Genomic DNA, 14157 nt, shown 5'->3' with positions numbered 1-14157 from the left:
AGGTCATCGAATACCAAGTGTCTTCCAACTCAGAAGTGTCTGAAAAGGGTCATTTGGAGAAGATGACAGAAAAATTGACGGAGAATAATTTTGTCTGCGGCCAGTCCTTTATATGGACAACTTTTATAAATGTGTAGCCATTTCTAGATTTCATCTGAATGGGAAAACTTAAGTGATGGGGACACTGCGGCGAGCCAAGAAAGGTATTCCTCCTGTTGCGCTCTCCCAGGAATTAAAGGTGAGATGGTGGAGGCCTTTTCTGAGGATGAAATCTGCATCCTAAGTTGGAAGGATAAGAGGGAAGTGCGGATGATCATCGCTGAATTCAATGCAAAATATTATTAAATCCACAAAAAGACGAGGGTGAACGCCAAGAAAGCCACAGGCGGAGGTTGAATACAACAATTACATGAGTGGCATGAATCATTGGGATCAAATGATGTCTTACTTTCCCATTGAAAGGAAATCCATCAAAAGGTACAACGAATTTAGAATCCACCTACTGAACTTTATTATTTTATTTATTTACTGTTACTGAACCCTAATTCTTTATTCTCAAAAAATCTTTGGAAAATTACTCTCATCGACTTTCGAATTCAAATTGTTGAATCTCTTACGACAATATCAGTGCCTTCGACCCCTGTGAGGAGATAATCATCCTAGCCTGCCTCAATCAAAACTTAGGGCTTATTTGACATTAACCCGATTATATGACAAACGCAAAAGACAGGAAAGACGAAAACAGAAGAAGTGTAGGGAGTGCTTCAAGAAGAATGTCCGCCATGACACTTCATATTACTGCCCCATCTGCCTGGCTGAGCCTCGATTGTGTCTTGAGTTTTTCCAGGGGTATCATAAGAACTTGTTATGCTGATATGTAATTATTTACACAGCTGGACAATTTAAAAAAATGCATATCTTTCATATTTTCTGAGAAATCTGTTTATTTAAAAAATTATATTATTTGATGCATAGTAATTAGTAAATGAAAAATTCTTCTTCATACGCTAGATTAGTTTTTTCCAGAAAGTGATTATGTCTAAACGGGTTTTTGCTGCAGTACTGACAAAGAGCGAAGAAATATCTGAAACATATTGGTGTGTTGCGGGAAGGTATCACACGTTTGAGAGGATACTTAGACAATTTTAATATCAAATTTTTGACAAATGAAGGATTACTTGTCGAAAAAAAGAGTGAAAACATGTACCCAGCATCACAACTCATAATATCACCCCGTTAAAATAATAATAAAAAAATACAAATTTTTTCCAAAATGTCAGCCACAGAGCATTTTCTCTAAAAATAGGTCAGCACGGAATGTGTTAAATGATGGGCACTGTACTGTGCATCATTATACACAATATGGCAACAGTGCGTGGCGTCAAGAGACTTTCTTTTTTGATGCTTTGTTTTGATCTGCCTAACTAGGCAGAGAAAAAGCGACCCGGAGCTCAAAACAATAATAAATATCAAACGATATTGAATATACTGCTGACATTTATCAAGTGTCATCTACGTACCAGCATTTCTTATATTCTATGGCACACAGCAGTACCAATTAATTTTCAATTGACCCATTGGTTTCGAAGTTAGCAGGCATTTGCATTGTTTGGCACAAATCAATCAATTTTAACGGTATACACAATTTTTTTTCTGCAAAATGTTAATACTAGGTCAGACTCTCTCACATCAAAATTGCAAGTTACTGGAAGGAAAACTATGGGAATACCAAGCGCTCAAAGTTGGGCAACTTCATTTTACGTGAAAAAAATGGGTACTTTGGAAAAATCTTCAATCACAGAATTAGGGAAAAATATCAATATTTATGAAATAATATTTAAAAAATAATGGTACAACCACATCCTCCAAGGAATGGAATTGAATAGCAAAAAGGACTTCAGCAAATTCTGCAATTAACCCAGCCAAGAATAAGAAATGAGAAAGACCGGGGGAGTTCTGGATATGAAGGATAATCAGTATTAGGAATGGTGAACCGACCTTCAAAAATGGAAATCACGTACCAGAAAATGCAACGCAATCTTCTAAAACAGAAATTCATGGGGAGTATTGGCAGGCTTTCTCATAGAATTCCACACAGTATTTTGGCATTAAAATTCCATTAATTTCTTATTTGATTACATGTGATGTCATACAAACCATTAGCATCCATAAAATCCTTGAAATGGTCACTGGATGTACTTCTCCTAATTTCCCATCTTTTTTTCTCATGTTTGTGGGATGTTTTGCAAGTAGGAGATACAGTAGATTCAGCCACTAAAACACATGAACTAATGGGCACTTCCTTCTCCATTTGTTCACTGGGGGATATTTTATGCTTGCCCTTCCAAGGAAATCTCCCTAAACCCTCAGCTGTGAATTTATTGTGTTCTTCATTTTCCATTTGATTAAAATGGATTTCATCTCCATAAACTCTCCGAGATGCACTTTCAACACCTTCCAAAGGCGAGAGTTCATTTTGTTTCCGGGTACAACTACGCAATTTCCTCTCCAGGGGACAGCTATGGAATGTATGCAATATTTCTCTTGAAAGAGGAACTTTTTCATTTTCCTGTAAAAAAAAGTTTTATATTAAAGGAAAAATTATTGAACTGACTACATATAAGCAGAAGACACGTCCGATTGGAAGAAAACTGTACAATGGCTTGTATACTGTAACCATTGCCGCTTGGCAGGTTACATAATTTGGCTTAAATGTGTGTTTTCGAGGGAAGGAGAGCTTCATTTATTTGTTTTGAACTGTGTTTGACCGTGTGTGTGTGTGTGTGTAGTTGAGTTTGAATGGACTTGTGCATAATGCATTTCTTTCCCCTCTCTCCCCCCCACAATTCCCCACCCCCCGATTTCTAGGTTTTTCCATCCTGTGACTACGAGTACGTACTGAAGAGAGAAGAGTTTACTCTTCCCCCTACCATCTGCCGTGAGTGACGGTGCGAGACGGCCGAGGAGACCACCTGTTCTCCACCTCCTTCCCCCAAATAGATAAAAAGTGCTTCAAATCCCCACAACACCCCTTGTGGCGACAAGCCTCAAGAGTTAGGCATCTTACCAATTTCTCCCCACCTTCCTCACCTCCAGAAAACCAACCCTCTTCGAGGCATATAACCTCAAGAGCCACCAGCTGAAGGGGAGACACTAACCCTGGACTCGTCACGCTTCTGGAGGCTCTGCCAATTTGTCGAGGCACCTCAGTAATAATAGGGTAGTTTCCTTCATCAAAGAAAACGAAAGGCATTGATTGTGATTGATTCTACTGGCAGTGGAAGGAAACTGAGCACCGGTTCCACCTCGTCTAACTTTTATTGCTTGCTTTCTTCTTTGGAGTGAGTCTCGGGATATTTATTTTCCGACGTACATTATCTTTTCTTGTTATATATATGACTACCTTTGTTTTATGAACGGACAACGGCAATGGATAACTTTCGTACTCACTATTGCTCTGAACGATTCACGATTGTGTAGACCTTCTCCTGAGTTCATCATAATAGAGTAGTTTCCTTCATCAAAGAAAATGAAAGAAATTGATTGCGATTCGTTACCCACCATTAGTGTATTCATAAAATACAAATTATTTGGTTTTAGCAATACCAGTTTAGACGAATGGCAATGGTCAATTTTAACCGCATTTGAAAAAGGCCAGATTGGCACCCATGCGATGCTACTCCACGTGACGTCACAGGGACCTATTTTCTATACGAGTAGATAGGAGTTTTACATCGTCTGAGATTACCAATGCATGTGTGAGGCACAGAGCTCAGGGAAACATGTCTTAATAATCACGTATTAAAACTGGCTAAGGTCGGAAAGTTTTCTTCGTTTGATAGGGTATTAATAATCCTTATTTAAGCCAAGTGCTACCAGCTAGCAGGGTACTCGGCTACCTGGTAGCATCATGTGTCGTACCAGCGCTCAAAGCCTCGCCCCAAGGTCACCTCACTAGCGGCAGCGGGAACCAGAACGACGCCACACGGAGATTTCCCGGCATTCATACTTAGCCGTCGCGTTTTCGCACGCTTGAAAATTTTCACTTTTCATTTAATCACAAAAAATAGATATCATTTACAAATCTAAAAGCGTGAAATATGTACTCCAGAAGTTCTTTCTTTTTAGTTGATCTTTTGATGTAGGCAATAAGAAAATAATAGGAAACCACCCTATTGGTCTGATGATAGAGAGAGGACCTGGAGACGTAGGAGTTTGGACCGAAAAGGAGGAGACTGGCGGAAAGAAGGAAACAGGAGAATGAACACTAAATTTTCATTGCCAATAGGGAGAAGGTTAACCCACGTCATCCCACTGAGTATTCTCTCACCCCATGGTGTGCAGAAGGCACAGCAAATCTGAACGGAGCCATCTGAGGAGGTCATCCCTCAGCTGTGAACGAGAGCAGGAAAACCTGATAAGTAGAACCACAATCCCAAATTATGTCCCCCAAGTAAAGAAGAATCTTGACTTAAAGCCCCGATTTAGTGATCTGGAAGAAATCCAGAATCCCACCCCCCTAAGAACAGAAGTGTGTGTCATGTTCCCGTATTGAAGAGCTGTCGCCCCCACATTTTAAATTTATTTTTATCCCCTTTCCCCTTCTTCTTTGAATGATTGCATGTGTTTTAGTAATTTAGGACATAGTATGTTTTCTATCAATGATTGTGATCAAAGTTAATGTTTTCTTTCCTTGTACATTCATTTTTGGGTATTCATGTCTCGGTGAGAAACCATGCCCACCACTGATTGGAAGGGAAGCTTTTTGTTTGCTTTTTTTTAAGTTGTCATTGCTTTGTCGATTTAATCACTTTGGTTATTATCACTGGCCAGCTTGATATTCAAAGCAGATAAAATATTTAACTATTTCATGTGTATTTTGCCCTGGTTTTCTGCATTAAATATTCTGTACCCAATCATCGCAGCGAGCTCCCCACAAAATAACCTCTCCTATCCCTCTTTCCCCCACAACCCCAACCAACCAGACCCCAACCCCAAACCCCACAACAAATCCCCACAACCCCATCCAAATCAACTCCCCCCAACCAACCACCACCCCCACCCCACCCACATCACAATATGTGGACATGAAAATTTATGTAACTGGGTCAATCTCCCAAAAATGCAAATTTTCTAAAGGCAAAATTAAAAAAAAATAATTTTTGTTCATATAAGAACCAAAATTGAGTACCTAATTACAGTTTGTCATTAATACAATCTAATAACGTAAGAGACAGAGATCATTAGTATAATTAATAGAGATGTGCGAATAGTATCCGCGAATACTCGAATACCTCGAATACTAGAAAGTATTCGATATTCGAGATTTCGAATAGTTATGCGAAAAGTACCGCCTCGAATACCTCGAATACTTTGAATTTCGCGTCATACACTGTCGCACGCACGTCGTTGGTAGTGACTCGGAAAAATGTAGAGAACTGTAGTCATTTAGTGCTCGCAGCGCCGTTTTACGCAAGTTGACGAATTGCATCAAATTCGTGGATTTTAGCGGTGAAAAGTGTTCGACGAGGGGAACCGAAAATAGTCGGGTGAAAAAATCCGAAAAGCCCCGATTCCCCCCACCAGGAGAAACTCAGTGCCGTGGGATAGCAACCTTAGGGCATTTCCCACGATCCTCTATCCCCCTCCATTCAGCACTCGCCTCAACCACTCTGAAGCTTTCCTCTTCTCCGAAATCAAACAAAAGGTCCCAGCTCGCGCAGGGATCGCATTACGAAGACCCCTGCTTCGAAAAAAATATCGAGTTACGAGAACAATAAAAACGTGTTTCACGCCCTCCCCCCTTTTCTCACCTACTGACCTTTTTCTGGCTACCTGCTTCGAAGTTCCCCATTTCTGGAGGTCAACTGCTGTGTGAGTACCGTGGGATACTTACATTAGCGCATTTCCCAAGGTCCGGTATCCCTCTCCATTCAGCACTAGCCCCCCTTCTGAGGCTTTCCTCTTCTTCAAAATAAAAAAAAGGTCACAGCTCGCGCAGGGATCATATTACGAAGACCTTAGCTTCGAAAAAATACGCGAGAACAATAGAAACGTGTTTCGGGCCCTCCCTTTCCTCCCCCACTGACCTTTTTTTTCCTACCAGCTTCGAAGTTCCCCATTTCTGTGGAGGTCAACCGCTGCATGAGTCATCTATTAGCACAAAGGGTGTCTAAGATTGACTTTCGTCAATTGATGTTACACCTTTATTGAATTGAAATATTAGTAATGTGCGCGTAATTTCAAAAAGAATAAGACCAAACACGACGTATTTCTGAGTTTATTTAAGCATTTTACGCAAAGAAATAATGTCAAAACACGACGGAGACTTAGCATTCTGGCGAAACTCGATATGAGCAGCAGAGCTTCTCGGAAGTTGATGCGGTATTTTTTTCCGAAAACATATATCAAGTTACCATTTATGAGTGGTGCTATAAATCTTTATTGTTACAGTCACAGACAAAAGGATATTTTCTCAGAATATTTGGTTTCTCCCTGATAGCAATTCCAATTCATCTTCTTATCTCGTGAGAACTCCCAAAGATGGACTGAAAATAATTGAAGAAAATCCGGTGGAAAAGAGCTTGTATTTTGCAAAATGCCTCAGATTGTCAGCTAGCACTTGGCAGCAGGAGTGGGGGTAAAGCGATGTTAGCTGAATTAATTATATGCCCAATAGGGTAGTTTCCTTCATCAAAGAAAACGAAAGGCATTGATTGCGATTCGTTACCCACCATTAGTGTATTCATAATACACAAATTATTTGGTTTTTGAAATACCGGTTTAGACGAATGGCAAGGGTCAAATTTTATCCTCATTTGAAAAAGGCCAGATTGGCGCCCATGCGATTCCACTCCGCATGACGTCACAGGGACCTAGTTTCTACACGAGAGGATAGGAGTTATGCATCGTCTGAGGTTACCAATGCAAGCATGAGGCACAGAGCTCAGGGAAACATGTCTTAATAATCACCTATTAAAACTGGCTAATGTCGGAAAGTTTTCTTCGTTTGATAAGGTATTAATAAACCTTTTTTAAGCCAAGCGCTACCGTTCAGCAAGGTACTCAGCTATCCGCTAGCATCCTGCGACGTATCAGAGCTAAGCCTCGCCTCAAGGTCATCTCACCGGGCGGGAGGGGGAACCAGAAATACGACGCACGGAGATATTTCCCGACATTCATACTTAAGCGTCGCGTTTTCGCGCGCTTGAAAATTTTCACTTTTCATTTAATCGCGAAAAATAGATGTTGTCATTTAAAAATCTAAAAGCGCGAAATACGTACTCCAGGAGTAATAATCTTTCGATTAAGGCAATAAAAAAATAATAGGAAACCACCCTATTGTTTCCATAAAATTAAATTATTCATTAATTAGCTAAATTCCTGTTCGAATCATTTTAAGGAAATCAAAATTACTCCCCAAAATCTTGTGTTGCCTGCTGCATAGGCAACCGAGTCAAACATTCCAGCATTCATCATTTAGTATTCGAGGTATTCGAAATTCGAGGTATTCGAATATTCGAGGTATGATTTAATATTCGAATTCGATATTCGAATTCGAGAAATCTGCTATTCGACCCATCTCTAATAATTAACACTTATTTTAATTTACTGTCTACGGACATGATATATATGTCCATGGACACAGCAGAAGAGGAATATTGTATTTTCTCAAGAGAAAAAGTTAGTTTTATTTGTCACTGAACATTGGACATCGTGTCTGTTACCATCTGTCATGTCCATGGACTGCAGAGTTCACGAACACGATGTCCACGGACATGATGATTTCCTCAAAATTAAGTTATAGTTGGGACTGACAATAAGTTAGGACACTCTGCTTACTGCATTGAACTTGCATCTCATAGCTGTAAAATACATCTCAATGGGGTGCTCTCATAAAATTTAAAAGGAATTTTTTTACATGTCTAGATAAGTAAGTTAAAGTTATTAATGAATGCAAAATGTGACTTCTTAATTCTCAATATTCTTGTTGCCAGAGAGCTTCAAAGTTTGTAAAAATTACTAAATCCTTTCACGCTACAAGAACGCCCTGTGACGTCAGAATGCAAGTAAGCAGACTTGCTCCATAGCAATCACAAAACAGTAAAGACGATAACAAACATCTACGATGATACTGATTCATAACTGTATGGGTGTGCAAACAACAGCTGTGAATAGTTTAATAGTTTTACGGTGCGTGTAATGCGCAATGGTTGACTTCGACTTCGAAAAGACGCATTCTGGGAATATTCTGAAGGTATATTAATTCATTGCCGCTCATTTATCCTCCAGGAATGAAGATTTCTTGGTGCCAAGTTGAGAAGCCGCAAAATTGAAATGTAATATAAATTAAATCAACCATATCGTTCCCTAGCAATCTAAAGCTTGGTTTGTATCTCATTTAACTACTGTCATTTACTCATTGCTTTTAATGTGTACTTGGGGCAATATTGGAATATGTGAAGTTAATGTTTTGGAGAAATTCAACGGATAGAAAGAGTGACATATGGTGTTTCAGCAGTTTGTTAAGTAAAAGTGTTAATAAATTTGAGCGTTTGCACTGTTGGGGCTAGGGTGGCAACAGAACATTAAGTGAGAACAATACCTAATCTCATACTGTGAATATCCCCCGTAGATGAGGAGGATGAAAAAATTAAAAGTGCTACTTGTCAAAACTGTGCCGCATCTGCCAGTATGCATACAATCTTTAAAACTGTCAATTATTCAGGATAAATATTTCACATGACTGATGATGAAATTAACATATAAAAAAATATATTGTATAGAGAGATACATAGCCTTTTCTAAAACTAGGACAGATATAGTCACTGGCACAAGACCGGCACCACATTAATGTATTGCTTACCGGACTCTGACGTCACGATCAGCCAATATGGCGATGGGTCGTTCAGAGCGCAAGATTAACATACAATTTTCAAATTGGAATTTTACAAATACATAATATGCAGGTTAGAGAAGAACTGCTTTAATTGTAATTTTCAACATAGAGGATGTTTTTTGTTGCATAATCATACATTTTCAGTGGAATTCCCCATTATAACTAGTAAAAGATTTTACTTAAACTAATTTTTACTTGTCCAAAGGCAAGACTGATGACGTAGGCTCTTTCAAAAAACTGAATTAAAATTTTGCTTCCAGCATTAAGACATCCACTAAACCAAGTAAAAACTCAAACAACCCAATATAGCTGACCATCCCCTTCTCTACACACAGGTTGCACATGGCTGCCACCATCTCCTACGAATACAGATCCGTGAAATTTGCCAGACGCGATATCGCAAAATAATAAGAAATAACGCAAATCAGTAAATAAATTTTTTTTGCGATTTTAGGTGAATTAGCGAAAAAATCACATCTAATGAACAAGGGTCCTTGAAATTCGCGAGACGCGATATCACTAAATAATACGAAATAACGCGAAAACGGTAAATAAAATCGAAATTTCGCGTTGTTGCGAATTTAGGTGAATTAGCGAAAATATTCTATTAAAGCTTAAGCAATCATTGTTTAACGCTGCCGACGTTCATTTCCTCTATCTCATTACGATTCCAAGGTCAATTGGCTTGTTTAGTCTTGCGCATAATGCATCCGCGTAATATCACGCACTGTAGTGATTTCTCCGCCAGGATTTGCCGTTAAATTTATCACAGCCTCTGTATTCGATTCCCATGTATCAATCCTTATTATATTTAGAATGAGACGCTTTCTCACCTGATGAATTAGATATTATGAATTAAAAATGTGCTGAAAGAAATTTAACGCGGCCGCGGAAGAGCGGAAATACAAGCTCACGCTCCCGGCACGCGTCAATGCCGAGCAGTAATTCCGGTGACTCACCGCGACGCATTAGACAGCGTTATTGGATAACTTGTTGCAGGAAAACCTTGAGTGTGGGTCTAATGTAACAATTCTGTTGACTTAAACACGGCCGCTGGCTGGGAACGGGCCGTCGTTCACGGCACGGCACACGGCGTGGCGAGCAAGTCGTCTCGTCTGAAAGCGGCCTGAATTTCACGGCGTCGTGACGTGAACGGTGGCCAGCGCGAAGTTGTTTCGTCAGAAAGCGGCCTCAATGTAGCACTGCCAGTATTTTACGACGTAGACGGCGCACCGCCGGGCTAGATTGAAATGGGCGCCGTGGTGACAACGGCGGCCGTCAACGACGCCGTGCCGTCAACTGCGCGATTCGATTCGTTTAAAGACATCTACAGACACGCATGATTAATTGAAAGCATGAAGCACTAGCAGTTGGGGGAAGGAAGGAGCAAAAAGAATAGGAGGAGAAGGGGTTCTCCATATTAGTGGACGGATCTTCGGATATTCAACTCTGCACTGAGCTACCATGCAAAAAAAAATCATTTCAACATTGGCCAAATCTGATATCTAATTCTTTAAGTGAGAAATTTCTCATTCTAGAAGTTACAGGATCGATAAATGGGAAATAATTTTTCAAGTTTCTTTGAATCCAATTATGTTTTGTTATGTGTGCTTCTTTCACTACCTTTCCTGACCGATTGGCAACAGCTGTAATCAAAACTAAGCACTTTTGTTGTATGCTGTCCTGACCTTCCCTCAACACCTGGGTGAGGGGTATTGAAAGGGAACCCACGACACGAAACATTTGTAAGTTATACAGTACTATGGCTATACTGTAGCAACCCAGCACTCAGTTTGAAAACACCATCGTGAGTGGTTGTGTTTTGCGGTTGGACTGTTTTTTTTATCGTGGTTCCAGCTTTAAATATCAAACGAAGGAAAGGAATTTTAAAATGCCAAAAGTTGAGAAATGTTGTAGTTGAGACAATTTCTCATATATGCTGTAACAATTGACTGTCGATATTGCGGTGTGGGAGAAGGTGTGTGGCCTGCTCGGGCTAGAGCAGTCCGTCGAGTCTGTCCAAGTTGGTCGGTACGTGTGTGTCGGTTCGGTCGGTTGGCCGCAGTCATGGTGCGAAGTTCGCTAGATACATTCGTGTATGGTGTATCATATTCTTTTTTGTCTTTTGGAATAAAGTTCCAATACCCAGAGAACAACTGTGCAAATTGATTCACCCCTCCCAGAGGTTATGGAGCCCAGGGGTTACGAGCGCAGGAACTCCAGAAATCCCGGAAACAGTGAGAAAGTGACTTGCGACCACGTGGTGGATTAGAACTTCTAATATGGAAGAAGAGCGATATAGAATACCGCTATTAGACGGGAAGAACTATAGTGACTGGAAATATAGAATGGAAGTGTTTTTAGATGAGAAGGAAGTCCTGTCACATGTTGAAAGGTCGTTCGATGTCCTGTCAGAACCGTACGCAATATTAGCAAGTGACAACGAGTCCGCACGAGAAAAGAAGCAGAAAGACATTATGCAATTACGTAGGAACGATAAGAAATGCAAAAGTCTAATAATTCAGAGAATACAAGATAGTCAGCTGGAGCTAGTCAAAAGCAAAGTTACCGCTTTTGACGTGTGGAAAGCATTAGAGAATAGATTCGAGAAGAAGTCTGTGATGAGTCGAATGATGCTTTCGAAACAATTACATACGCTTGTGTATGACCCAACAGAGGAATCGTTTAGCGAATACTGCCTGAGATTCGACAGACTGATCCGTTCCCTAAAACAAACCGGCGAGAAAATTGACGATGACGGTGCCGTAATAAGATTCCTGATGACGATGCCATCATCGTATGAGACAGTTGTAACTAGTCTGCAATCGCTGGCTGCAACAGAATTGAAAATGGAGTTTGTTAGAGTGAGGATTGAGGAGTACGAGGCACACAAGAAAGAGACAAGAGATTCAGTCGCTTCGGAACGAGATGTCCCGAATATGGCCTTTGCTGGCTGCAGGAGGGGCAACCAGAGGACCCAAAGTGAAGGAAGAGAGAAGAAAGAAAGCTTCAAATTCAATTGTCACAATTGCGGCTTGAGAGGACATAGGAAGGTGCAGTGCTGGAAGCCTGGAGGAGGAGCGTTTCATGGGCGCTCGAATGGAAGAGGTGGACGAGCAGTTGGTCGCAGAGGAAGACCATGGAACAACGGAGGCAGAAATGATGCATGTTTGGTGGCAGAAGAGGAGGTGGAACCTGCCTACAGCTTCCAAACAACGGCAGTATCATCAGCGGTGGTAAGCGAAACCGCAACACCTGAGAGTGACTGGGTGTTGGACTCCGGTGCATCAGATCATCTTGTTAAGGTGGGAACTCCGATCTATAATATTAGACAATTTGACAATCCAATAAAAATAACGGTAGCAAAGTCAGATACTTTTCTTGTTGCTAAAAAAGTAGGAGATATAAAAGCATTTGCAGTTGTGAATGGAAAAGTAAACAAGATAGAAATGAATAATGTGCTAATAGTGGAAAATCTCAAGTTCAATTTAATTTCTGTTTCAAGACTAGAAAAGAAAGGGTTTGAAATTAATTTTCGAAATAAGAAATGTTATGTCAAGAAAGGTAATGCAAATATTGTTGTTGGTGATAGAATGGATAATATCTATAAACTTCCTATTGTCATTGACGAGTGTGCCATTGAGAGAAAGGCTTTTTCAAGTGTAAGTGATCAAGTTTGGCATACCAGGTTAGGTCATATTGGCAATGCAAATTTAAAACATCTTTGTAAAATTGTTGATGGTATTGGTGATTTGAAATGTGATAATTTAGATGTGTGTAAAATATGTATTCAGGGCAAACAGACGAAACAACCATTTAATAGAACGAGATCTCAAACCACAAGACCATTGGAACGAATACATAGTGATGTTTGTGGGCCAATAACTCCTCTTGCGTATAATGGTATTAAATATATTTTGACTTTGATTGATGATTATACACATTTCACTGTTGTTTTTGGTCTAAAGTCCAAATCTGATGTGTATGAATATTTAAAACAGTACGAAGCTAGAGTCACGAGTCGTTTTTCAACTAAAATATGTGCCTTTAGATGTGACAATGGTACAGAATATGTGAACAGCCAAGTAAAGAAATTCTTTAGAGAAAAAGGAATTAAATTTGAGCTAACCATTCCAGGAACTCCGGAGAATAATGGCGTTGCTGAAAGAATGAATCGAACAATTCTAGATAAGGCTCGATGTATGCTTGTTGGTAGTCGGTTGAGAAAGTCCTTTTGGTTTGAAGCTGTGATGACAGCTGTGTACTTAATCAATAGAAGTCCTACCACAGCCCTTAATGAAAGTAAAGTCCCTGCAGAGATGTGGTATGGTGAACGTCCTGACTTAAGCAAATTGAGAGTGTTTGGGTGTGAGGCTTATCTTCACAAACCGAAGGAGCAAACACATAGTAAATTTGACTCAAGAAGCAAAAGATGTATTATGTTGGGATACTGTGATAATGGGTATAGGTTGTGGTCATTAGAAGATAACAAAGTTATTGTGGGAAGGAATGTAATCTTTGTTGAAACTAACAATGACTCAGTAACTGAAAATTGGGATATTGCATGGAAAGATAAATCTTTAGATGAGAGTACTGAGCTGATTGAACCAATTGAACAGGGAAGTGGTGAAAGTGAGGAACCACTCAGGAGAAGTAGTAGAGTGAAATTAAAACCTAAATATCTAGAAGATTACGTAACCTTAGCCACTAATCCTAACGAGACTGAATTTGCAAATGAAGTAACTGTGAAAGAAAAGAGTGATGATACTCTTGATAACTTTAACTTAAAAAATAATTGTGATGTGTCACTCTTTGCAACAAATTACTGCAATGATGTTCCAAATTGTTATACTGAACTACAACATAGGGATGATAAAGATTTATGGTTTGCAGCAGTTAATGATGAACTTGATGCATTAGAACTTAACAATACCTGGGAATTAGTTTCTCTTCCGCAAGGTAAATTACCAATTAAAAGTAGATGGGTATTTACCATTAAGGAAGATGGTGATGGAAATGTAGAAAGACTTAAGGCAAGACTGGTAATTAAAGGTTGTGCACAGAAAAGAGGGATAGACTATGAGGAAACTTATGCTCCTGTAGCACGTTTGTCAACCTTTCGTGCATTGCTATGTCTCATAAACAAAGAGAAATTATTTGTCAACCAATTAGATGTAAAGAATGCTTTTCTACACGGTGATCTTAAAGAGGAAATTTACATGTACCCACCGGAAGGCTTGAATGTCAAAAGTGGTTTA

General features: G+C 39.7%; 1 protein-coding gene across 1 annotated transcript in view; it reads right to left on the bottom strand.

The window, feature by feature from the left end:
• LOC124158030 (TBC1 domain family member 31) overlaps nt 1-14157 on the bottom strand; it is a 67091-nt gene that overhangs the window by 7918 nt on the left and 45016 nt on the right. The window contains exon 16 of the mRNA XM_046533183.1: nt 2158-2569. Within this exon, the coding sequence (XP_046389139.1) occupies nt 2158-2569 (412 nt within the window). The remainder of the gene's footprint in view (nt 1-2157; nt 2570-14157) is intronic.

This window comes from Ischnura elegans, chromosome 1 (genome assembly GCF_921293095.1).
Source record: "Ischnura elegans chromosome 1, ioIscEleg1.1, whole genome shotgun sequence".
NCBI lineage: Eukaryota > Metazoa > Arthropoda > Insecta > Odonata > Coenagrionidae > Ischnura > Ischnura elegans.
The sequence above is the reverse complement of the archived record's forward strand: the minus strand, read 5'-3'. Positions and strand labels throughout refer to the sequence as shown.